Source organism: Olea europaea, unplaced genomic scaffold (genome assembly GCF_002742605.1).
Source record: "Olea europaea var. sylvestris unplaced genomic scaffold, O_europaea_v1 scaffold69, whole genome shotgun sequence".
Classification (NCBI taxonomy): Eukaryota; Viridiplantae; Streptophyta; class Magnoliopsida; order Lamiales; family Oleaceae; genus Olea; species Olea europaea.
In genome coordinates this window covers 872,860-897,977 of record NW_019265290.1, presented here as the reverse complement: position 1 = coordinate 897,977, position 25,118 = coordinate 872,860, and the positions used below count along the sequence as shown (strand labels likewise).

Below are 25,118 nucleotides of genomic sequence, written 5' to 3'. Positions count from 1 at the left end.
TGTTGTTCAGAGTTCAAATCTTTGATGCAAAAGCTAAGAGCCTTAATCAAAGGTAGTAAAAGAGCAAATCGATTAAAAAAAACCTTTAAATTTATTCATTTTTTGTTAGTATGCTCGTTTAAAGCTAATGTATTGGATTAAGTTGCTTATTAGAGCTTTTGGAGCTTAAATACATTACAATATTATTTTTATTATTTCAAATTTTGCTCATAATGTTATGCTATTCTATTTTCTTTCATAGATAAGTTTGCTAGATTTGTGTCATTCTATAATAGATTTAAGTAGTGTCAATTGAAATTTAATAAATTAAATAGGAAAGTAGTTTCCTTATTCTTTTAAGTGATTTTTAACCCAACTGGAGTGCAGATGTGCACATGGTGATTAGTAGTTGTGATTTAAGTGTTGTAGGGATTTGCCAATGTGATCGGATATTCTCTGTTTGGTTCTAGTTTTTTTCTTGAAGTATTATGCCTCCCTTGTTTTAGAAACATTTGAGAAAGTCTAGAGAAAAAGAACATCTTTAGAATGAGGTTCAATAGCCTGATTTGCAAAGGAACCGGCAATGAGAAGAATAGAAAATAGAGTTACTACATCAAATATCTTTAGGTTCTTGGCTTTTTATATCTTCCCTTTGAAGGTCAAAATTAAAATAATCCAGTATTCTTGAGTCAAAATTATACATGAAATGGCCCGGTACTTGATAACATTCTCCATATCAGCTTGTGTTTGGATTTATGTTTGGATACAGTCGTTAAATATTTGGTATGATCGTTAAATTGTAAATAACTATTGTGTTTGCTACTTTCAGGAAACCTTGTCCAGGCTATAAACTGAAGGAGATGAATGGAAACAAAATATTTGTAGTTGATGATGAAAATGGGGAATTAGAATGCGGAACTTCTGATAAACGAACATATGTGCTTATTGTGCAGGTCTAAAACATAGATTATGCTGAATAAATGGAAATCAAATTAGTCTTTTTCTGATTTTTATTTTTTGGATTCCAAGGAAGTTGCGAATGATACAAGCAAGACTTCTTTAATACGGAAGAAAAGTTCTCCTAAGAAGCCAACTACTGTTCCCAAGGTTGTAATATGTAATATTCTTTAAGTTTTTGCTTTTTCCTTGGTTTGAAATTGTTCTTTAGTTTGAGTAATAGCAGTTTGATTTTTTGTATTCCAAAATATAAGACCGCTATATGTTTGTCGAAATCGGAACTATTTATTTTTCTATAAATCTCAGCCATTTGTTATATGGTTACTTTTCAAGCACAATTATTTGCTTAGATCATCAAAAATAGAGAGAATTTTGTATTGCACGGTTGATTTTCATCATCCGAAGATTACAAAGCCAACAATCTAACTAGGAAGAGGTTAGATCTCTATTTCTGGTTGCAGTTTCAGTTTCAGTTTAGTTACTATTTCTTTTTGTGTGTTGATGTCTTCTTGTTTGATTGTTGACACGAGTTTTGAGGCTTTAATCCCAACTGGCAAGTCCAAACTCCAAGACCACTTCAATACTTTACTTTTACCCTTGTCCACCTTTTCTCTTCCACTATGGCGCCACTTTTACTAACCCCATCCACCTAGTCTGCCATATAGGGTGGCATGTTAATGACAAAGCTAGGAAATGGGACAAGGGATGAGCTGTGGAAAATTCCATGAAAATGATCTATTTGTTGAAGTCCAAAGTGGAGAGCTTGAAGCAAAGGCCAATGAGTACCCAAATTTGTTGACAGTGAAAACTGTTCATTGGAAACTTTCTACACTACATTTTGTATGAAAATGATCTATTTGTTGTAGTCCAAACTGGAGAGCTTGATACAGTTGAAGTAAAGGCCAATGAGAACCTACACTTGTTGACAGTGAAAATCGTTCACGGGAAACTTTCTGCACTACATTTTGTTGCTGCAATTGGGCAGATCAAGGTGTGTTTTCTGTGATTTATGATTATTTGTAATTAATTCAGTTTTAGTTTACAGAAGTTGGCATCAGTGGCCGTGTAATGGTGGAATAATGTTTGAGTTCGTGTCTGTTGATGTGTAATGGTGGAAGAGTTGCCATCCTTTTGATTGGTTTGTAATGTAATGTAATGGTGGAATATTGTTTGAGTTTGTTGTGTCCGTAATGTAATGAGTCCGCAAGGTATTGATTTTGATGTGCAGTTCTGTTTTTAACTTGTTTCTTGTCAATCTCAGAATTGAGGTGCAGTTTCGTGCATAATTTTTTCATTTTGTGTCTATAATGAGTTTGTTCTCAATCTCAAGATGAGAGCGCCAAATTTTGGTGTTTGTCACAGTTGTAGAAGCACGGCGCATTACTTCAGGGATTGCCCGATAAAAATTCGATGCCCGTGGTGTCCATGTGGAATTCAAAAATGTTTTGAGGTTGTAAAGGACACCGATAACCAGGGGCGATTATTCAAAACTTGTAGTGACAACTGTGGCTACTTTGACTGGGTTCAAAATGAAGGATCAAGTCGTGAATCAAGTACCGTTAATGAAGCGATGAATGTTATGGCCAACAAGGAAATCGAAGACTTGCCAAGCATGTTTGACTCTCTTGTTGTAATAGCCATGAAACGAGGCGTCGAGATTTCAATGACCTTGACGTTTCGTAACGAAACAAGACACGTGGAGGAGTGTGGAAAAGGAAAGGGCCTGGCACGACATGCTTAATAGTAAGTTGTCGAACAAGTTGTATTTGTATTAGCTATAGAACAATGGTATCGTTTTGTATTTGTATTTGTATTGTGTTCGTGTTGTATTTTGTATTAGCTATCGAACGATGGTACTTGGCAGCTGTTTACATCATTGTGATATAATGAGAATTTGAACTGCCTTTTTGTCACAAGAATTTGAGCTTGTTTAATTACATGTTGTAATGACTTCATGTTCATCTATTATCACTTGAAGTATACAGTGTCAGGTGCAATTTCTTACATCCTGCATGAGAAAATGGACAACAATTTGCTATTTTTGTCACAAGAATTTGAGCTTGCTTAATTACATGTTGTAATGAATTCATCTTCCAGCGTGCTTAATTCTAGTGAGATCCTTAATAATATTTGTAAAGAGGCTGCTATCTTCTCTATCACCAACAAAGTAAAGTGCAAGTAATACACATGTTAGCATTTCATAAAACAATAGTACTTCCAGTAAATAAATGGTAAATTTCTATATCTTGGCAAGCAAAGAATTCATTTACTTTGTGCCAACTGGACACAAGCAGAAAAAAAGAGAGACAAAAATCAGCCAGAACAAAATCAAAGCTAGTCTTTAATATAGATGAAGATATTAAGGATGGTCACACAAATTGGTGAAACCACAGATCCTAAAGTCATCAGCCTTTACAAAAGATTCAAATAGCCCATAATGAAATCAAAAGCCCAAAATAAAGTCAAAATCTTCAACGTTCAAGTGCTAGAATGCTAAAATGTGAAATCCACAAGCTGTTCATTGTAACTCTTGTTGGTGGCCACTGTCACCCTACATTACATAACAACCCAAATAAGGCTCCAAGCAAATGAAATGAAAATATGAACCCAGTGGCCTAGAAAAGTTCATACCAAAAAGGATTGCGAACATGCAAACGGTGTCAAGGATGAAAACTGTTAGAGTCGTCAACATCTGATACAACTTCTTCCGCAGTACTATGTCGACCTGTCGGCCTCGTGCCTTTTGTTGACGTCGAAGTTGCCTATATACATGAAAATTAATATTAGAACTCCGACTGAAACTCAGTTGAAAATAGTAACGAAATAAAATATAATACCTTTGCTTTCTTTGACGTTAACTCCAACGGTCCTTTTCCTCGAAGTTTCCTTGGCGCACCCTTTCCTTTTGATGATATAGGATCTAGTATATTGACGTCGGAACGATTCTGAGATCTGTCCTGCAAGAGATGACATGACTAGAATGACTACCACAACTCGACTTCAACTCCTTCACTTGAAGTTTTATCCAATCCATTACTGCAGAACTTCGCTCTTCATCATTCGCAGCAAGGTCAGCCACCTCCGAAAATCCCGACACATATCGTCGTACCTCAACTGTATCGGAGAACCGTCCAACCCATCGTAGTACACTGCCACCCTCGTGTGTGCCCTACTAACATCCCTCCTCCATCTTCGTAGAATAAACTTGTCCGGCAAGAACTTGACATCATTACGGATCAAAACAGTGAATGCATGCCTACAAACTATCCCTCGGAACTCAAATAAGTGACAACTACAAACAATGTCACATGTCTCCCTCGTAAATGAGACGGAAAAGGTCCTCTTCGTCCGATGCACTCCATATAGTAGGATATCCTCCAGAACCTTGTAAATCGTCCCTGAACATCCCTCCGAGACAGATATGATGTCATAGTAAACCTTCCTGATGAACTCGTCCTGAACCTCTCTAAACTTTGATATGGTGTACACCTTTTGAAATTGAGTTTCCATATCATGATTCGTGACACACGGTACCATTTGCGCATAAGACTTGAAGTTAGCCTGAAACTCCTTCTCAACCTTGCTCCGCAATGCTCTTTCGTATTGTTCGATAAATTGTTTCAATGAGGTCTTTGAATGCACGTATCCATCGAAGAATGTATTCATGCTCTCACTTCGTTGCGTTGTTGACATTCCGGCCCAAAATGTGGTTTTCAAAAAACATGGAACCCAACAAAATCTACTTTCAAACAATCCAGACAACCAATCACTATCATACAAGTTGTACCTATCAATCATCCCTCTCCACCCTTCTTCAAACTCTTCAACGGTCTGTGAATCATACACTAATCCATGTATAGTGGAAAAGATCGACGCCTTATCAACATGATAGCCAAACTTCTCAGGCAACTTCTTCAAGATATGCCAGAGACACCACCTATGCATCGTATGTGGAAATACAATCTGAATAGCATTCTGCATAGCCCTGTCCTGATCAATAATTATTCCTTTTGGTGCTTGACCGTGCATGCACTGCAACCATGTTCGGAATAACCAGACAAATGTACCAGTGTTCTCATTAGCTATCAAGCCACAACCAAGTAGTATTGATTACCCATGATGATTGACGCCAACAAATGGAGCAAACGACATGTCATATTTATTTGTCAGGTCTGTCGTATCAAAGGTGACAACATCACCGAACTCTTTGTAAGCTTGCCTACACCTGTTGTCTACCCAAAACACATTCTAGACTCCACGTCTAAATTCATACAGAAGTAAAATCCCGAGCACCGTGCTTGCATAGTCGCAAATAAGCTTGTATTGCGGCAGCATCTCCATCTTCGAGTCTTAACCGTCACACTTGTTCAATATAATTTCGACAATCTTTCTCAATGAAAGTCATAGAATCATAACCACATGCTTCCACCACTGCAGAGTTGTAGGTTTTGTGCAAAGGAATTCCCGCCATGTCATTTACTTCGAGCTTTCTTTTGACATTTGCAATCAGCTCTCGGTTGCATTGATACAACCTAGACTTCGAAGGGCTCGTTTTATGATTGTACTCCAAGTAGCTCTCCATTTTCCATTACTCAATAAAGACGCTGAAATTCTTGCTTTACAATCAGTTTGACTTGTTGGTTGTTGCTTCAAAGAATTGCTTATACCATAACTTCTTCTGCCCTCATGACTACAAGTAAACGTTGCATATCTCACAACACCATCATGCCCCTTTTTTGAATTTCATTTCCTAACTGGAAAACCCACTTCACAAGCATATTTCTTATAGAACTCAAACACTTCTTTCTCAGCATCGAACATCATACCCACCTCGGGCACACTCACACCACCTCCTCCGAACTTATCATTTTCACCTATGTATGCATTGTTCGTGACATTGTCATTCTCAATTTCAACCAATAACTCATCGTTCTTCTCGTCCATAGATTCTAGTCCTGCAATAACATATGCATCACAGAGACATTAACGCATAATCGCCAAAACTAAATGAATTAGTTTATATTGTGAACTTTGAATTGTCGAACAGTACATAATTTGTTCTTTAACTACAAACACGACAAAGAATGTATCTTTACAAAATGCACTTCCCATAATAGATGTTATCTTCACAAACACAAAATTTTTACTATTTAGTTACAGCATCTTCCCTGCCATTTTATGCTATCTATCTTCACAAACACAAAATTTCAAATTTCAACTGCCCAACAAAATTGCTTGCCTATCTTTGATTTAGTTCTTTCTCATACTATAATTTGAGCAAATACTCTAAAGGAAAAAATTAAGGACTGAGTGTAGTCGAAGCCAGAAGTTAGGAACCATAAAATTTTCGCATAAAAACTATTATTGTTGGAGAACGGACAAGGAGACTGGAAGTATTATCAGGTTCTATTGAAATGGAGGCAAAAGAAATTGACAAAGCTTTAGTAAAATAATGAATATACCTTTTCCCGTTCTGCCATCCAACTCCATATCTCAAAGCTGTCGTCGATTGATTGGTCGAAGATGGAGAACGGACCGGGCAAAGGAGAAGCTTCAGTCGACGCAGTCAATGATGGAGAAAAACAAAGAAACAACTTCAGTCGACGTCATCCATGCTACGGGAAAACATTGTTCGGAGATGGAGAACGGAGGAGAACGACCGAGCTTCAGTCCATGCCAGCACGGTGGGGGATTTTTATGGATAAATTTACTGTCGTTTTCAAATTTTCAAATCTGCGTCGAAGATGGAGAATGGACGGCAAACGTCGGAGATGGAGAACGGACGGCAATGATTTTGGGCCATGTCGACAGGCTACAGAACGGGTGACTGATAGGGCACCGATTTGGTGGAGGGAAATGTGAGACTAAAGTGTAGTTTTTCCCCTTTTTGTTTCACTTTTTCCCCTTTTTTTTCACTTGCCATGTCAACAAATTTGAAATCCGGTAAGGTACCTGTGAAAGTCTTCTGTACGTGAAGACTTTTTCTTCAAAATAACTTATAAGGCATAGAAAAGCTAGAAAAAAAAATTTCAAATTTTTCTTAGATTATGTTTTCCAAAATTGAAGGTGTCTTCTCAATCTGGGACAGTTGGGAAACTCGAATACTCTCATCCTTTCTTCATTATGCTTTAGACTTATCCAATGAAGTCAACAAGTAAAAAATGAAAACCCACTTTTTTTTATATCTTGTTGTAAGAATCTTGAATTTTTTATTTTTTCTGTTCTTTTGGTTAGATTACCAAATTCTTGTATTGGATCGACAAAGTATTCATGATTTTTTATCCCATTAATTAATTTTTAATTTTTTATGGTTAGAATACTAGATTCTTATGTTAGTCTTCTAATTGTAGTTGAATCTTCCTTCAACTGCAAATCTGATCTAATATTCCCTTCAACTATTGAATCTCCTTTCAACTGTGAATGATGAGTCAGAACACAGATAATCAGCAAATTAGGTTATAAATGGAGGATTTGGGCTTTATTGGATAAGAAGAAAAGTTGCATGCAAATAAAGTCTAAGAATTCAGAGTATATATTACGAGGAACGGAAAAAATAGGCACAGTATTGCTAAGTTTATAGTGGAGTATTTAAATACTTTCAAAGTTAACCTTAATTTGAAGTCTAAACTGATTAGGAATGCCGTAGAGTGCATACATATCTTAGTTGCTATGAGAATATCAATAGTATTGAGAAGATCAAATTTATTGAGAAGAAAATGAAATATTCTAATCTAATTGACCCCCACAAATCACTCTGTTCTTTTTACTTAACTATCCCCACACTTTCCCATCCCAATCTCCCATCAGGAACTTCATAAAATTGTCCAACTATTTTGTTTTAATTCATTACATTTGTATTTAATTTTTGGGATGAACTTCAACTCTTGATGGGTTGGTGGTTCCTACTATAATGGGATTCTTTAGCAAAAAGATTTTTATATAGGTTGAAAAGATTAAAGATCTAAATTAGCTCAAGCTAATCGCTCTGTTAGGAGGTTCAATTAAATGTTTTTAGGACATTTGATGATTTCTATGTTACGTTTCCGCTTCTTTTGTTAATTGGTTTGGAGTCGACATTTAATTGAAGAGGGTTAATTGAACTTTTAGTGTGATTTATACAGATAACTTTCATATGATACACTTCTCTTTTATGGTGTTTTTTTTCTCTTTTATGGTGTTTTTTCATTTTATTTTATTTTTTCCTTTCTCTATTAGCTTTTACCAGAGTTTTGACCACTTTATCCTTTTTTTTTTTCATTTTATTTTATTTTTTCCTTTCTCTATTAGCTTTTACCAGAGTTTTGACCACTTTATGCTTTTTTCCTTTTTGAATGTTTTTTCTCCTCTTTCTTTTTTTTTTCTGCATATTCTTGGATGATTTCTTATGATCATTTGTAAACTAAAGTTTGTGATAAGCTTGATCATTGCTCACTAAAAGAAATTGGGCAATTTTGTATATTTGTTTCTCTTGTCGTGAGAGATGTTAAAATTATATTACTATTTGTATTTATTGATGAAGGTGTAAATGAGCTTTTACTAAGAAGAACCTTTTTGTGATAGGTTGAGCAAACAATTTTCTCAGTAAATACTGTTGGTGGTTTTCTATTACTAAAACATTCTCATATGACGATGCGGATGCCATATAAGTTGTAAATTCTGTATGGTTCTCAGGCTATATGATGACGACGAAATGATATGTATTTTATTTCATTTATTCTATTGCACAGGCCTGTAGATATTTCACATCAGATTAGATGATTTCAATTTTATAATTTCTTAATTTAGATTTTGAAGCATTTCTCAAAATGCCAATGTCTTTGAGATCAAGAAAGCTTAATACAAGCTTTCTGTGAAATAATTGAGTTATCCCCATTTTTTAATTATAGTTTATTTATTTCTTTTGTATGCTGAATTTCGTTTATTTATTTCAGATAGAAATGCCAATTCGAAGTTGAAGAAGTAGTTTGTGAAAATAGCAAATGCTCTTGAAGTAACTGTTAACTTTTTTTTTTTTTTTTTTTTTTTTTTTTTTTTTGTTTTTATTTTATTTTTTTTTTTTTTTTTTTTTTTTTTTTTTTTTTTTATCTGGCTGTGAATTCCATTAATTTTTTCAAGGTAGATTTATGTATCTATGTATTGAATGCAATTATATTTATGCAATCAAAGAGGATGTTGATTCATTTACAGCAACTTGCTTATTACTTTATTTGATAAAGATGATTTAAGATAAAATGTAGGATTTCTATTGTGGTCTAGGTTATAAAATTATTGTGGTATAGAAAAATGATGTAAATCATTTGTCAAATTTCTAAGTCGAATATTGATTACTTCAATATTTAAGTGGTTTAGGCACACTGTATTTTTATTCTTGGTTAACTAGTAGTGCAGATGATGTAATTTATCATGTTATTGTAAATGACTTTCGTAATAATTGTAGATTTTGAAAGATGAATCTAAAAGGGAGTATTACGTTATACAATTGTACACCCAGAGAAGACTAGTAAAATTGATGATTATGCCTACACTTTGATGTATACTGTATATATGCTTAGAGTTTGAGATAGTTTACAATTTTTTTCCTTTTTCTTTTTTCTTAGTAGAGAAATCAGTAAACCATCGCATCAATGCTACGCTTCATCATATTCGTGGCATTCTCTTCGTATATAGGACAATAATTAGCTAGAGCCTGGAACATTATTGTTATAACTCACTTGTGAATGAGTCATCTGTCACTGTTAATGAATGATCCTACATAAATTATTGTCATCGTCATTATTTTTCTCCCATGGCGGAAAGATTGCAAGGGAAGAGGAATGCGTTATTGTTGTCTTTCCAAGTTTTGTTTGATCGATTCAGTGCCATGATTAGGATTTAATGATAAATATATGATTCAAATTTATGATAGAAGTATATTGATCCTACCATTGACCTTGGCAAACATTACCTCTCATAATAATGAGTTATGAAAGGTTGGGTTATGCAAATGGTCTGGCTTTTGATTTCTACTGTTGTAATGTTTAATGGTAGTTGAATTTATTAAAAGGTGTTCAATTTAGCTATAAAGGTATTGACCACGAAGGCACATTCTTTGCATGTGATTATTACGCTATCAACTAAACATGAATAGTTCATCGATGAAGAAAATTTAAATTTACAGTGATACTTTGAAGCTTAAAATTGATAGAGGACTTGCTAACTTTTGTAGTATCTGAGCGATATGGTTATGCATTTTGTGTCGAACCTTGAGTATGTAGTAGGAAGGGAGAGTTCAAAGGTTATTGGCCCTAGAAATTTGTGTCTAGGTGTTTTTTGATGAGCACTCACATGCTATGTACGAGGAACACAAATTTGTTGCCAGTATATCCTTCTAGCATGGTATTTCATTTGAATTTGGCTGTGACCATTTGGAGTGGTAATGTTGCAATTTCAAACAATATCACAAACTAGGCTTATTCATGAGTAATATATGGCTTAATGGTGCAATGTATACATGCAATTACTGTATAACACTGTCCTCCGAAATGGGATTTTCTTTTTTGTTTTTGGGTTTTTTTTTTTTTTTTTTTTTTTTTTTTTTTTTTTTTTTTTTTTTTTTTTGTTTTGGCTTCCGTGGCATCACTTCTCATTTTTTGGGAATGGAATTAGTAAGAACAAGTACACTTTCATCGATAATACATATGAAAATTGAAAGGCGGTTTCACTAAATTTTTGTATGTGACAAACCTTGCAACAATGAAGATCAATTGTCTTCAGTTCCAATCCATGTTGTTACCAGTTCATGTCAATTTTCTGCTGAATTTCTGGAGCCTTCACCTGAGAAGCACATAGTAATAGTCTTTGATTGTACGGGGCCTTTGTCGCCATGAAACTCTTTGCATAATGCACGTTTATTTAACTCATTATCAAGATATAGTTTATTTCCCACAGAATTGAGAATTCTCTCATGGTCATGATATCAATTTTTTCATTTTCGAATCATATTTTTATGAAAACATTGATCAAGACCATCTTTGAAAGTTTGAGATGCTTGCAATTTTTTGTGGACCCATTAAGAGTGTTAAAATGAGAAATGCAATGCAATATATGACACGCTAACATTATCTCAAAAATAACACAACCAGTGTATTACACGAGCAAAAGACTAGTTTTAAGAGAAGATCCTAACACGTGCCGAAAACCTGAATTCCCATTTTCAATTTTGGTCACGACTTTGAAGAGTGAATCAACAATTGATCCATCAACCCATTCCTTCCCCCTAACCCAAAACGGTTAGATATGCCATTGTCATATTTTGAGGGTAAATTCGACAAATAGACCAACTTTCTCGAAGGGATGGGGGGAGAGAGAGAGAGTGAGTGAGAGTGAGAGTAAATAAATAAATAAGGGAGATGTTATATGTACCAAATCATTTATCAAATGGATGACCGAATTGACAAGTGTCGCGTCCTTATTGGAGTGGACATGCGCCTCTCAAATAGGGGGCGCCACTTGTCAATTCGATCAAAAATTAAGTAAGATATTTGGTACAAGTAGATTAATTCAATAAATAATTCCAACTTGTCATTATTTATGTTTGCCTACAACAATTAATTCATAATTGGGTCTACTTATTTGAACAAAAAAACCACTTTGTAGAGGAAAAAAACCTGATCGAATCCGCGCTTAGTTTTAAATTTCGCCACTATTTCACACACTTCGTCACCTATCACTCCTCAAACTGATAGAAGTTGTTTACCAATTTGAGAAGTTAAACTTCGTCGCCTATCACAACTTGCTAATATAATTATGATTTTGAGAGGAGTTCCTATAAATCTGTTAAGTATGACTCATCTATTTGAGAGTTGAAATTATGAAAAATAGTCTAACTTTGTATTTTGAAAACTTGAAAATTATATAATTGACTAGTTGTAGAAATTCATTAAACTGTTATTTGATCCACATTATTTTCAAAATACATTTTCCTTTTTCTTTTTTTAAACCATACATTCTTCGATAAAATAATATTACACTCAGATTCAAAACATTTCCTATTTTTCAACCACACATTCTTCATCAATCTACCATTTCGAAATGTGTTCTTAAGAAAAAAATGGGGCTCAAACAGAATTTAAGTAAATATAGTATCTTATAATTTTAAATGCTTGGTATGTATCATTTTAATTATTAAATGATTTTTTAGAATGATTAAATATTTAAAATAATAATAAAAATAAATAACTTTTTGACGCCTAGGTTCGTAAGGCTTGAATCTTGACCTCCACGCCTAATCAATACCCTAGAAATGAAAATGATAAAATGAAAATTATGACAATGACTTTTAATTTTAGAAACTTTACTATCACTTGTAAGTCACAATGATTAAGACTTGTTGCGATTTAGATGCAAATTTAGTAATATAAAAAGGAAATAACAAAGAAACAAAATATAAAAACTAGATGTGCAAGATATAATATTTCAGGTGTCAAAATGGATCGGGTTAACTACGGCTCGGGTTGCTCGACCTAGTGAAGTAGTGTAGCAGACCGACTATAGAATTGAAAACGTGATTTTCTTCTCTTCTTCTTCGAAACATCTGCAATTTTTCATTGGAAGATTATGAAAAAAAAATTCTAGGCCAGGCCACAATTCTACAAACACGTCATGACCAATTATACTGGTTTGACGATCCCAATTCATACGAGCAAACTAACCGTCAAATGACAAATTCCTCCCATGTAGGGATAAACAAAATAGCCGTCAAACCACAAATTCGAACAAAAAATATCATAATCTTCACTTGAACATGTTAACATTTTGATTTTGAATAAAACCAAATTGCTTAAAAAGGGTTCGATTAAATGTCAATAATCAAAAACCATTTGAAACATAAATGAGCCGTTTAGTAAAAAAAAAAAAAAAAAAAAAAATAGGGTTAAAACCTCACAAGACTTCTTTGAAAAATAAATTTTATGATCCAATTCAATATATTGCTTAGTGCAACCACCAAATACATAGCAAAAAACTAAATATAATAATAATAATAATTAAAAAAAATCTTATAAACAATCATATGTATGTTCTTTTATATAACAAAGTCCTTGTTTGATCTCCACAATCTAAAAACTTACTTTTGTTAAATCCCTTTTCAATCAAATATTTTCACAATAAAATATTTTAAACGTTAATTCAATTTTTTTTAAAAATTTTTAACCACATATTCTCTAAAAATTCATTAATACACAATTCAATACAATTAGTATACGAAAAAATACGATAATAAACGAGACAATTTTAATAAATTGTTTATTGCAATGGTTCGTGACCCAATGAACAATTATAATTTCAAGAATTATTAAAATAACGGTTCAACTTTTTTAATGTTTTAGTGCTATAAACTTATGACGAGAACATTATATTATTGTGTAACATTTATGTCTAAACTTTATATTGAGATTATATACTAAAACATTTATGTTTAACTTGTTTGAGAATAATTAGTTTTATGTTGCTCAGTAAATCGTGGTTCGAAGCCAAATCGAATAGTCAAGAACAATTTGATTCGAAATCAAAATCAAAATAATCTTTGAACTCCACGACCGTTTGAAACTCGACTTGCCAAAAATGTCTAGTTCAAATAAAAATATTCTTCTCAACCACAAATGTCAATAACTTCAAGGCTCCGTGAGATTAGTTGAGATGCGCGTAAATTGATCCAAACACTTACGATCATAAAAAAAAAAGAAAAAAAAAAGTCAATATTCAAGTGTCCTAAAATATATTATTATTATTATTATTATTATTATTTTTAGAAATTCCAATCAGAATTAGCTGGAACACCTCCCCGTACCACCTTTGCATTCTCGCTTTTTTCGCACAACCTATACATAATCAAAAGCCACCAATTCCTCTCTTTCTCTCTCTCTAATTTTTCTCTCTGTTCAGTCTCTCTCTCATCGAAATGCTAATGTTCACCACCTTCTCTATCCCGTTTCAACCAACCGGACTTCCGACATTTCTTGTCGTTTTTGCCGGCGTTTGATTCCCTAACAAACTATACAACCAGCTTTCACGACCCAACTGTGCCATGACCCAGCTGGAGCAAGCTACAGACCTTTCATCGCCGTTCGGCAAAATCGATGGCCTCGATCGGGACGATTTCCGGGAGGCCGCATATGAAATATTCTTCACTGCGTGTCGGTCATCTCCGGGGTTCGGTGGTAGGAGCAATATTTCGTATTATAATCCTTCTGATGAAAGCGGTACTGGGTCGGGACCCGGTTCTCCGAACTTGAAGAAGCCACCGGGGGTGGGAATGGCGGTGACTAGCAGGGTGAAGACGGCATTAGGATTGAAGATGTTAAGAAGGTCTCCGTCTCGTCGTGCTAGCTCGTGTGGTTCGAACCCGTCGTCTCCGAGTAGGGGTGGAAATGAGTCGAGCCCCAGAATGTCGTTAACGGTGCCACTGCAGACGAGGATGAAGAGACCGATGACGGCGGCGGAGATCATGAGGCAGCAAATGAGGGTGACGGAGCAGAGTGATAACAGGCTACGTAAAACTCTCATGAGGACCCTTGTTGGCCAAGTACGTAATTTTCAGACATATTTTCAAACATTTTGCAAATTCTTATATGCATTTTTTTTTTTTTTTTTTTTTTTTTTTTTTTTTTTTTTTTTTTTTTTTTTTTTTTTTTTTTTTTTTTTTTTTTTTTTTTTTTTTTTTTTTTTTTTTTTTTTTTTTTTTAACGTTCCACACGTTAATATCTTGCATTTTTTGTTACACTTACTTGCGTTTTTACACAAATGCATGCAATTATGTAAACATACTTTAATTTGTTTTGCTCGAGTAAGTGTTGGAACAATGTTTCCACACAAAGATGATGGAGAATAAACAAAGAACAAAAATGCAAGAACACCGGAATTAAAAGAAAAAGGTTAAACACGTAATTCATTGTCCTCAAACAATATTTGCCCCTCTCGAATTGAATTTGATGCTTAAAAGGATATTGACAAATGATTTGAAAGATTAATCAAGATTTGTAATAGAATAACTCTTAAACACTTGGTGTTTTGATGTGACATTCTATCATGTACAGGGGTGGAGTCAGAAAATGATATTAGGATATGCTGAAATTATATATATATATATATATATATATTTTTTTTTTTTGGATGAACTCATGTCGAAAAGAGGCTAAATTTATGACATTCACGACAAAGAGCGTATAACACTCAATGAAATAAAAAAAACTCTAAATGTTTCAATGTAAAATATCCTACTAATTCTTTTTATATTTTCTTAATTAACAAAAAGCGTATAATGCTTACGTTAAAAAAAAAAGAAAACTAATCAAATGATCAGAATAAGCAAAGGATATGTATCCACCAATGAAAAAAAAAAGAAATTATTTAATGAATACTATTCTAAATAAATTTGACAACTAGTATTTTTTTTAAACAACTGAAAGCTTTGATCAAAACACTCAATCAATAATACATCACTATATGTTATTGTTTCAAAATACCATCTGGTATGGACAACAATCTTCTATATCACTTCATTTCATAGTGATTGAGGAATCACATCTAAAGTGAAAAATCGACTAAGAATTATGAGGGTCTAAAGAAATTAGATTTAATTCATGTACATATTCTGCTCAGTTTCAAAAATATACTTATATATAGATTAATTTATAAAGAAATAAAGTTTAACAAATATTTTTTTTATTGACAAGATAAAATCTAGAGCAAGTAATTTATTTTGATCATAACATCTATTTTATGATCAAAATGATTAAATTTTCCTTATAAGTATGAATAGATAATATATGAAAGCATATGTAGAAATAAAAAATTAATTACTTTTAAGCTTAGCAAAACATGTAGTGTATAGTGTCTAACTATTAAAATAAGTAATTTTTAGATATGATCAATACAAATTTTCTATTATAAAATTTACTTAATTACTACAAGTAAATTTAGTCAAACACGCATTAAATAAAATGCCTAATTTTAAAATAAGATATTCACGTTTCTTAAATGTCATGAAAATGATATTTAATAATTGTAGCCTCTTCAACAACATTTGATTAATTGAGCATAGAGCTTGGGTTAAAATTCAAACTAAAGTTAGGTTAACACAAATATTTGGGCCAAAATCTAGCAAATTCTTCTTTATTTTCCATATAGGCTGGGCTATAGCCCATCCCAACCCCCACTACCTCCGCCTATGATCATGTATTTATAGATTTCAATCAACAACAATGAAATAGTATCAAAAAACCATGAAAAGTTGCAAGCTTTTCACCAAATATCACCAATAACTCAAACAGAAACATCATTAACCGCTAATTTTTAGTTCTATGCGATTGCAAAGAACAAACCCATGCAGATGTATAGGTTAATCACTCGCAGGGCATATGAGTCATGTACGTCTTTATGCGATCTCATGTCACAAAGGCCTATGCACCTCTAAATCCCCCCCCCCCCCCCTTTTCTTCCCCAAAATACATTTTTTCCCCCCCCCCCCCTTTTTAATTCCAAAGCATATTTTATTGATTTCGAGCAATAATTTCATCCATCACTTGTTTAATATTCAATAAAATTTCATATTCAAAATATACAATCCTTATGCATAAGAATTAAATAACTTTCGATTTGAATCCAACAGTATAATTCAATTAAAATAAAGTTGAAATTAAAAGTAGCAAGAAAGCTTCGAACCAATCATTCCTTGTGACAACACTGGTAAGAACACACACAAGTATCATGTGTTCTTAAGTTCCTTAATCTCACTTAGTGCTAATATGGTATTGCGCACATCCTATTCAACGAACTTTTAAGAGAGAAGCCCCAACTTTCTATTGAGACGACACCACCTCAAAGTTCATCTAAGTGAAATTCTTTCAGTATCTTTGTTACTTTTAGAAATACTTGTATTTTAGTACTGAATTTCATTTAGAGTTTAAAGTTCAACCCTCATTCTTGTAACAACCAACATTATATTATTACGATTGGGTTATCCAAATTTTATAATGTTGGAGCTATTCATATGTCAAATGACCTGTTGTTACCCTTTGGATCCGTGAATTACTTTTAAGTAATGACAAGTAGGGTTGCCATCATTTGTGAATCTATTATTTTAAGAATTTCAATCACATCCTACTCAAAGTAGATATTACTAAATCTTTATTTAGATGTTTTGTTAATGGATTCGCTAGATTCCCAATTGACTTAACATAACTTAGGAAAATTATTTCACTATTGATTAATTTTCTAATGTAGTCATGTCTCATACTTATATATCTAGACTTCCCATTGTATATCTCATTATATGCATTTGCTAATGTAGCTTGCCTTTGTTATCACACATAACGAATATTGAAAATGTATTCTTCGATCTCAAAAGTAACTCATAAAAGAAGATCCTTAAACCACTCAACTTCTTTCTCGTTATTTGATAACACTACAAATTCAAATTTTATTGTTGACTGTGCAATATATGTTTGTTTCTTTGATTTCAAGAAACAACACCTTCTCCAAGAGTAAACACAGAACCTAAAGTAAATTTACTTTCACCCACGCTAGATATTCAATTAACATCAGTAAATCCTTCTAATATAGTTGGAGAATTTGGTATATTGTAAACCAAGTTCTTGGTTTTCTCTAAATAACCAACAACTTTTCCAATGGCCTTTCAATGTTCCTTGCTCGGGTTGTTAGTAAACATACTAAGTTTACTAATTGCAAATACTATATTTGGCCTTGTGCATTGAATTACATACATTAGACTTCCATTACACTTGCATACTCCAATTGAGCAATTTCTCTTTCATCATTCTTTATATGTTTTAAACTTGGACCAAGAGGTGTACTAAATTCTTTTATATTCAAATGTTTGAACTTATTAATCATATTCTCAATATGATGTGATTGACTCAAGAAAAAACTCCACTAATTTTTGTAACTTTGATATCCAATATTGTATGCACTTTCAATATCTTTCATCTTGAATGTGGAACATAGAAGCCTTTTTGTTTCTTTGATTACATCCACGTGATTGCTCATAATCAACATGTCATCAATATAAAACAAGGATTATATAGTCGTCACACACTTAGGAATATAAGCATTTATCTACACTATTATTTATGAACTATTATTTATGAAGCCAAACAAATTAATAGCTAAGTTAAATTTCTCGTACCATATCTTAGGTTCTTGATTTAAATTGTAAAATGATTTCACTAACTCACACCTTGTGTTCATTTTTTGGTAGAGCAAGCCCTTCGGATTGTTCCATATAAACCTCCTTATTGAGATCCCCATTAAGAATGTTGTATTGGCATCCATTTGATGAACATAAAAATCATATATCGAAACTAAAGTGAATAAAATCCTAATTGAAGTTATTCTAGCTACTGCCATAGGTATCAAAATAATCTATTCATTCCCTTTTTTTCGATATCCTTTAACTACTAATCTAACTTTAAAGATATTAAGAGAACCACCAACATTGTATTTTCTCCTAAACACCCACTTACATCCAATAGATTTGGATCCAGGTGGTAAATCGATAAGTTTCCATATATTATTTGACACAACTGAATCCATTTCATCTTTACTTACATCTTTCCTAAAGATGCTATCACAAGAAATCATAGCACTAACTTAGTTCTTATTCATTTCAGGAACATGTAGTACATTTGTTAAAGTAACGATTTTCTCGAAAGTGAAGATAATCTCTACATTTCCTTTCTCAACCACTTTAGAGCACCTTCGTTACCCATTTAAATCTCTTGGTCGCTATCCACTTCATAATAGGTCTTGAATAAAGATTTATCATGTGATGCATGTACAATTGCATATATATCATACCACCAATCAAGAACTTTTTCCTTGATTGCATTGATCTCACTTACGGCAGCCACAATATTGTCTTCTTTGATGGAGTTCACTTTTCTTTCAGAGTTGTTTTGCTTTTGGTGTCAACATTCATTTGTATAATGTCCAGATTTTCACATGCAATGCAACCTCCCTTGGACTTCTTAAATTTGTTAAGGATTTATTTGAAAGTTTGATATTCTCTACAACATTGGTTTTTGAAGTGCCTTCATAAAAATTGATATTCTTATCTCTTGCCCTTGTTTCCTTTTCAATTCGAATATTTTTTTGCACTTGTTCCAAAAATAATTTTCAAAACTACGCATTATTTTCTTCCGATATCTTTTCCAAGTCTCTCGGAGTTTCACAATGATTGCTCCTACTTGGAAAGATTCCTAGATCTCAATTTTGATCATCTTCAACTAATTGACAAGAGCTTGTAATTCATGTACTTGGAAAGGAGAATGTTATCAAGGAATTTGAAATTGAAATACCTTGAAATTAGGAATTCATTAGTACATTCTTCTTCAATTTCGTACTTGTTTTCCAAAGCATTCCATATTTCTTTTGCCGAAGATGTATTTGTGCAAAGATCATACAATCCGTGTCATAGAGTGTTAAGAACATGACTGCGGCATATAAGTTCATCCTCTTGACGCTTTTGTCTCTCCATCTTTACGGGTTCGATTTTTCATCTGTTGGATCCACAAGTGGTTTGAAGGATTAATCAAACCTTGGAATATAAAAACACTTAAGCACTTAAGGTGCATTTGATTGCTAATTTTTTTCCATCCAAATTTCTACTTTTGTACTATTTGATTGACACTTTTTTCATGGAAAACATTTTTTCTATTTTTGGTTAGGTGATCATATTTTTTCTCAAAATCAAGAAAAATATTTTCTTTAAGGGGTCCAAGAAATCCACTCTCTCTCTCTCTCTCTCTCTCTCTCTCACATCTATCTCTTCTCTCTTATCTACCCACTAATAAAAAATGGACCAATATAATATTTTCTAAGTTGAAAAATAAATAAATCAAACACGTTTAATTAATAATTTCCATATTTTCATGCAAATTTAGTGCTCGTAATCGAACATACCCTTAGTGTTTTCTACGAAATATACAAGAATGCTTTGAATGAAATTTGAATATGAAGAAAAAAATATTGTATTCTATCTTTTGGAATAAAGATTTTATCTCAAGTTGTTGAATAATATTTTTGATTTGATAATCTATTGTGTTCATAGATCAACACCCAAAAGTTTGCAAGCTTTTCACCAAATGTCACCAAGAATTCAAACAATAACTAGCATTAATGGCTATTTTTAGTTCTATGCAACCGCAGGCCACAAAGGTTAATCACTTGCAAGGCATATAAGCCATGAGGTCGCACAGGTTAATCCCTTGCAATGTGCATGTCTTTATGCGACCGCAGGCCACTAAAGCGCATAGGCAAAAGTTTTGGCATCCAAATCCTTTTTTCATTCCAAAGCCTATTTTATTGATTTTGAACAATAATTTCAACAATAAGTATAATTAAGATAACTCCGTCCAATTCTGTCATTTACTGATATCCACATTAGTGATTTCCATCCCTCTAAGTGACGGAATTGGACGGAGATACCTTTATCTAGACCAAATTAAAGTATAATTCAAGTGAACAAAATTGACATATACTCATCTGATTGACATTTGGGTGAAAGTACAATTACTGGAACATGATTAAGGAAGAAATCAAAAGTTTTGGCATCCAAATCCTTTTTTCATTCCAAAGCCTATTTTATTGATTTTGAACAATAATTTCAACAATAAGTATAATTAAGATAACTCCGTCCAATTCTGTCATTTACTGATATCCACATTAGTGATTTCCATCCCTCTAAGTGACGGAATTGGACGGAGATACCTTTATCTAGACCAAATTAAAGTATAATTCAAGTGAACAAAATTGACATATACTCATCTGATTGACATTTGGGTGAAAGTACAATTACTGGAACATGATTAGGGAAGAAAATTTTTTGTTTATTGTAGCATGCAGTATTGTTCATTATTGCAGTATTGCACACCAAATTGTATCATTTGTTGCAGAATCTATAGTGAGGTTATAGTGACTATGAAGTTTGATCAATGGTTTCCTATGATAAATGTTTTACTAATCCTAGACGTGTTTATTTATCAGATGGGAAGGCGGGCAGAGACGATAATCCTTCCTTTAGAGCTACTACGTCACTTGAAACCGTCTGAATTCAACAATTCTCACGAGTATCATTTTTGGCAAAAGCGTCAGCTTAAAATCCTCGAGGCAGGACTTTTGCTTCACTCATGTATTCCAGTCGAGAAGTCGAATTCATTTGCCATGAAGTTCAGAGACATCATTCAGGCCTCCGAGGCAAAGGCAGTAGACACTGGAAAAAATTCAGAGAGCATGAAAACGCTATGCAATTGCGTCATGTCCTTAGCTTGGCGAAGCCCCGATGGTTCCCCTACTGATGTTTGCCATTGGGCTGATGGATACTCCCTTAATGTTCATATCTACAATTCTCTCCTTTATTCAGTTTTTGACTTAAAGGACGAGACTTTAGTCCTTGATGGTATTGATGAACTTCTCGAGCTTATGAAAAAGACATGGTCGACGTTGGGAATTAGTAGATCTATACACAACTTGTGTTTCACTTGGGTGTTGTTCGAGCAGTATGTGAGGACGGGAGAAGTGGAGCCGGATCTTCTGGGTGCTTCACTTGCTATGTTGACAGAAGTGGGGAGTGATTCTAAGAAAGTGGATAGAGAGCCTATATATGTCAAGATGTTGGGATCTGTTTTGATCGCTATTAAAAGATGGTCGGAGAAGAGATTGCTCGATTACCATGGAAATTTCGATAGGGGAACAGTTGGATTAATGGAACATATTCTTCCTTTAGTATTCTCAGCTACAAAGATACTAGAAGAAGATGTCCCAAGTTACTATTCAACAGCCCAAGGAAATGCAGAAGTGACTGACGATCCGGCTGGGAATCGGGTGGATCACTATATTCGGTCGTCATTGAGAAATGCATTCGCAAAGGTTCGAGCATATCTTACTTTATTCTATTTTGCAGAGAAGTTCTTCTGTAGTTGCTTATTCTAATGTCTTCTTATGACTAAAAGATTCTGGAAGAACACAATGTGGACGGTGCGAGTCCTGAAGACGTGAGTGAGATGCTCATTAAATTGACAGAAGAAGCCGAAGAATTGGCTGCGAAGGAAAAGGAAATCTTTAGTCCAGTTTTCAAGAAATGGCATCCGATTCCATCTGGAGTAGCAGCCGTAACCCTGCATACTTGCTGTGCAACTCTGTTGAAACAATACTTAACGAGCACATCCTCACTCACGAAGAGAACAATCTCGGTGTTGCAGAGTGCTGGGAAACTCGAAAATGCGTTGGTCCAGATGGTGGTTGAGGACTCTGTCGACTGTGAAGATGGAGGGAAAGCTATTGTCAGAGAGATGGTTCCATACGAAGTTGATACAATTATATTGAACCTGTTGAAACAATGGATTCAAGAAAAGCTGAAGAAAGGAAAAGATCTTCTCCAGAGAGCAAAAGAGACAGAAGTAAGCTTTTTAGTAATATATGATATGTAAATTTACCTTTAAGCCGAAGAATAATTTTGAAAACTTTCGTCATAGACCTGGAATCCGAAGTCCAAAACTGATCCATATGCAAATTCAGCAGTCGACCTGATCAAATTCGCCAAGGAAGCTGTGGAGAACTTCTTTGAAATCCCAGTGAACATATCGGAGAATTTAGTGTATGAACTTGCTGATGGCTTAGAGCGTCTCATTCGAGATTACATTACCTTCGTTGCATCATGTGGTAAGAATAACTAGTATTTATAAGTCGAATTTTGGGATTTTATATTCTCATATCGTGATAGTTGCGTCTTTTCCAGGGTCGAAACAAAGCTATCTTCCAACGCTTCCTCCTCTGACGCGGTGCAGTGGGGACTCGAAGTTTCTAAAGCTGTGGAAAAGAGCTGCGTGCAGTGTTGGAGTAGATCATCCAATGCAAAATGTATTAGACGAAAACAATAACCGTTCACGTCCTTCAACAAGTCGAGGAACACAACGCCTTTACATTAGGCTTAACACGCTTCATTACTTTCTCTCGCAGCTTCACTTTCTTGACAAAATGTTGTCTTCCTCTCAGAAGATCAATCCGCATAGTCGATTCAGTAACAGAAAACTTGGGAGTTCCTATTTTGAACATAGTCGGTCGGCCATACAAATAGCGTGTCAACATATATCAGAAGTTGCTGCCTATCGGCTAATATTCCTCGACACAAAGTCTGTATTCTACGGAAGTTTATATGTCGGGGATGTAACGAATGCACGCATAACGCCAGCATTGAAAACACTTAAGCAGAATCTTACACTACTATGTGTCATTGTCACTGATAGTGCTCAACCAATAGCTCTAAAAGAAGTAATGAAGGCTTCTTTTGAGGCCTATCTTATGGTTTTACTCGCCGGGGGTTGCTCGAGAACATATTCCAGGTCAGATCATCCGATGATTGAGGAAGATCTCGACCAGTTGAAACGCTTATTCTGTACGTGCGGAGAAGGGTTGATCGCGGAGGATGTTGTTGAAAAGGAATCCGAGATAGTCGAAGGGGTGGTGTCTTTGATGACTGAGTCGACCGAGCAATTAGTTGAGGATTTCAGCATTGTGGCTTGTGAATCTAGTGGGATTGGTGTTGGTGGTATGGGGCAGAAGATACCTATGCCACCAACAACTGGGCGATGGAATCGATCCGATCCTAATACCATTTTGAGGGTTCTGTGTCATAGGAATGATAAAATTGGTAATAACTTCTTGAAGAAAACGTTCCAATTAGCAAGGAGATTGGGATGAGACTGCAAAGGCATAGATGGAGACTGGGAGAGCATTTGTACTAAAACTATTTCTTCACTTTTCTTATGCCCAAGGCAATATTTGGTATGTCATTATAATACCGGTACATGAAAATGGGAGTTTTATCTGTTCTTTGTACAGCTTGGGAGATCAAATGTTCAGAAAGATACTTCAAATTGTTATATAATGAAGGAATAAATTTGACATTAGATTTTGCTTGCAGGCTGTGCCGGACCTCGTTTTCGCTGGCTCGTTTCTGGGCCTGTCCTACAATCCAGTCCAACCCATTTTACACTAGTCGAATGTGCCAGATCACAATCTTGCTCAAATTGAAACATAACTGTAACATTCCGAAATTTTTTTTAAGAAAATAAATAAATTATTATATTATTTTGAAAGTGAGGGATTAAGGTGAAATAAATATTAATATATTATATATTTGGGGTCAAATAATTGGATTTCGATAAAGTAATGATATGTATATCAATATTAGACTCATTTCGAAGGTCGTAATTAATTAGAAGTCTATGACTCGAGAAAAGTTATTTTGGATAAGAACGTATTAAGTTATACCCAATTGAAAGAAAACAAGATAAATATAATTTTATATAGTTTTAACCCATTTTGAATTTGATTGATTGGCTACCACATTTTTATTGGATAGGAATGGTAGTTCTTTTAGATGAAATAAAATGATGATAAAGTACAATTTTTTTATGATACGTGCCACATTGGATTTGACTTTATCAAATCAAAGTTTTGGTTTATTTACTACTCTAGCCGACACCTATAAATACTAGGCAAGGATTTCATATTTTACCACACCAAAAAATATTCACACGTGAAAGAGAGAGAAGAAAGAAAGAGAGAGAGAGAGAGAAAGAGGAAAGAGTGTGTGAAAACAGAAATTTGTCATACATCAACTATCACTGTCGATCAATAAATCGTTCACAGAGTAGAGGAAGGAATTTTGGAACGTGCATTCAAATATTTTTCGTGTACATTTCGATAACAAGGTAAGATACATTTATGTGCAAAGTGTTTACGTTTCCTTATGCTCTTATATGCGATTAAATATGCATGGAATGCTAGTGGACCTTCGGGTTCTAGAGAAAGAGATATGAAATTTCTACATGAAAATTAAGAGGACCTAAGATGGGTGTGTCGCTTGGTCACCGATATACTCCATAAGAGAAGAGCGGTATGAAGTATATTATTTATTTGTTATATACCTGTGTATGGAAATTTGCACGTATCTTACTGGGTATTTTTAATACTCACTCTTACATTAATTTTTCAGATTAGTTCGGGTCGATTGGAACAGTGGAGAATTGGTGATGCGGACTGCCAAGTGGATAAAGAATAGAGAAAAAGAAATAAGTTTGCCATTTTAAATTTAGCAATTTGTTTATTTTAATTTAGAACGCATT

The 25,118-nt window shown here is 33.9% G+C and overlaps 2 protein-coding genes across 2 annotated transcripts; one reads left to right on the top strand and one right to left on the bottom strand.

Annotated features, from left to right (window-relative positions):
• Nucleotides 1-3,596: 3,596 nt before the first annotated feature.
• LOC111390547 (protein FAR1-RELATED SEQUENCE 5-like) lies at nucleotides 3,597-5,277 on the bottom strand. The gene is made up of 5 exons (XM_023015601.1): nucleotides 5,210-5,277; nucleotides 5,065-5,161; nucleotides 3,982-4,968; nucleotides 3,774-3,893; nucleotides 3,597-3,698 (listed from the first exon to the last, which is right to left on the bottom strand). The coding sequence occupies exons 1-5, from the start codon at nucleotides 5,275-5,277 to the stop codon at nucleotides 3,597-3,599; spliced, it is 1,374 nt and encodes a 457-aa protein (XP_022871369.1).
• An 8,557-nt stretch (nucleotides 5,278-13,834) lies between these two features.
• LOC111390577 lies at nucleotides 13,835-23,910 on the top strand. Its single transcript, XM_023015638.1, has 5 exons — nucleotides 13,835-14,497; nucleotides 20,977-21,858; nucleotides 21,942-22,388; nucleotides 22,464-22,650; nucleotides 22,727-23,910. Exons 1-5 carry the CDS (start codon nucleotides 14,000-14,002, stop codon nucleotides 23,686-23,688), a joined length of 2,976 nt encoding a protein of 991 aa, XP_022871406.1. The 5' UTR covers nucleotides 13,835-13,999; the 3' UTR covers nucleotides 23,689-23,910.
• Nucleotides 23,911-25,118: the final 1,208 nt, after the last annotated feature.

What these genes read in the sequence shown, in the direction of transcription:
- LOC111390547 (XM_023015601.1), bottom strand. Translation starts at nt 5,277, where the DNA reads ATGGAGATGCTGCCGCAATACAAGCTTATTTGCGACTATGCAAGCACG. An exon ending in CGTTTGCTCCATTTGTTGGC is followed by an intron (nt 4,969 to 5,064) that starts GTCAATCATCAT and finishes ACATGGTTGCAG; the next exon opens with TGCATGCACGGTCAAGCACC. An exon ending in TAACGTCAAAGAAAGCAAAG is followed by an intron (nt 3,699 to 3,773) that starts GTATTATATTTT and finishes TCATGTATATAG; the next exon opens with GCAACTTCGACGTCAACAAA.
- LOC111390577 (XM_023015638.1), top strand. Translation starts at nt 14,000, where the DNA reads ATGACCCAGCTGGAGCAAGCTACAGACCTTTCATCGCCGTTCGGCAAA. An exon ending in TGAGGACCCTTGTTGGCCAA is followed by an intron (nt 14,498 to 20,976) that starts GTACGTAATTTT and finishes TTTATTTATCAG; the next exon opens with ATGGGAAGGCGGGCAGAGAC. An exon ending in AGAGAGCAAAAGAGACAGAA is followed by an intron (nt 22,389 to 22,463) that starts GTAAGCTTTTTA and finishes CTTTCGTCATAG; the next exon opens with ACCTGGAATCCGAAGTCCAA.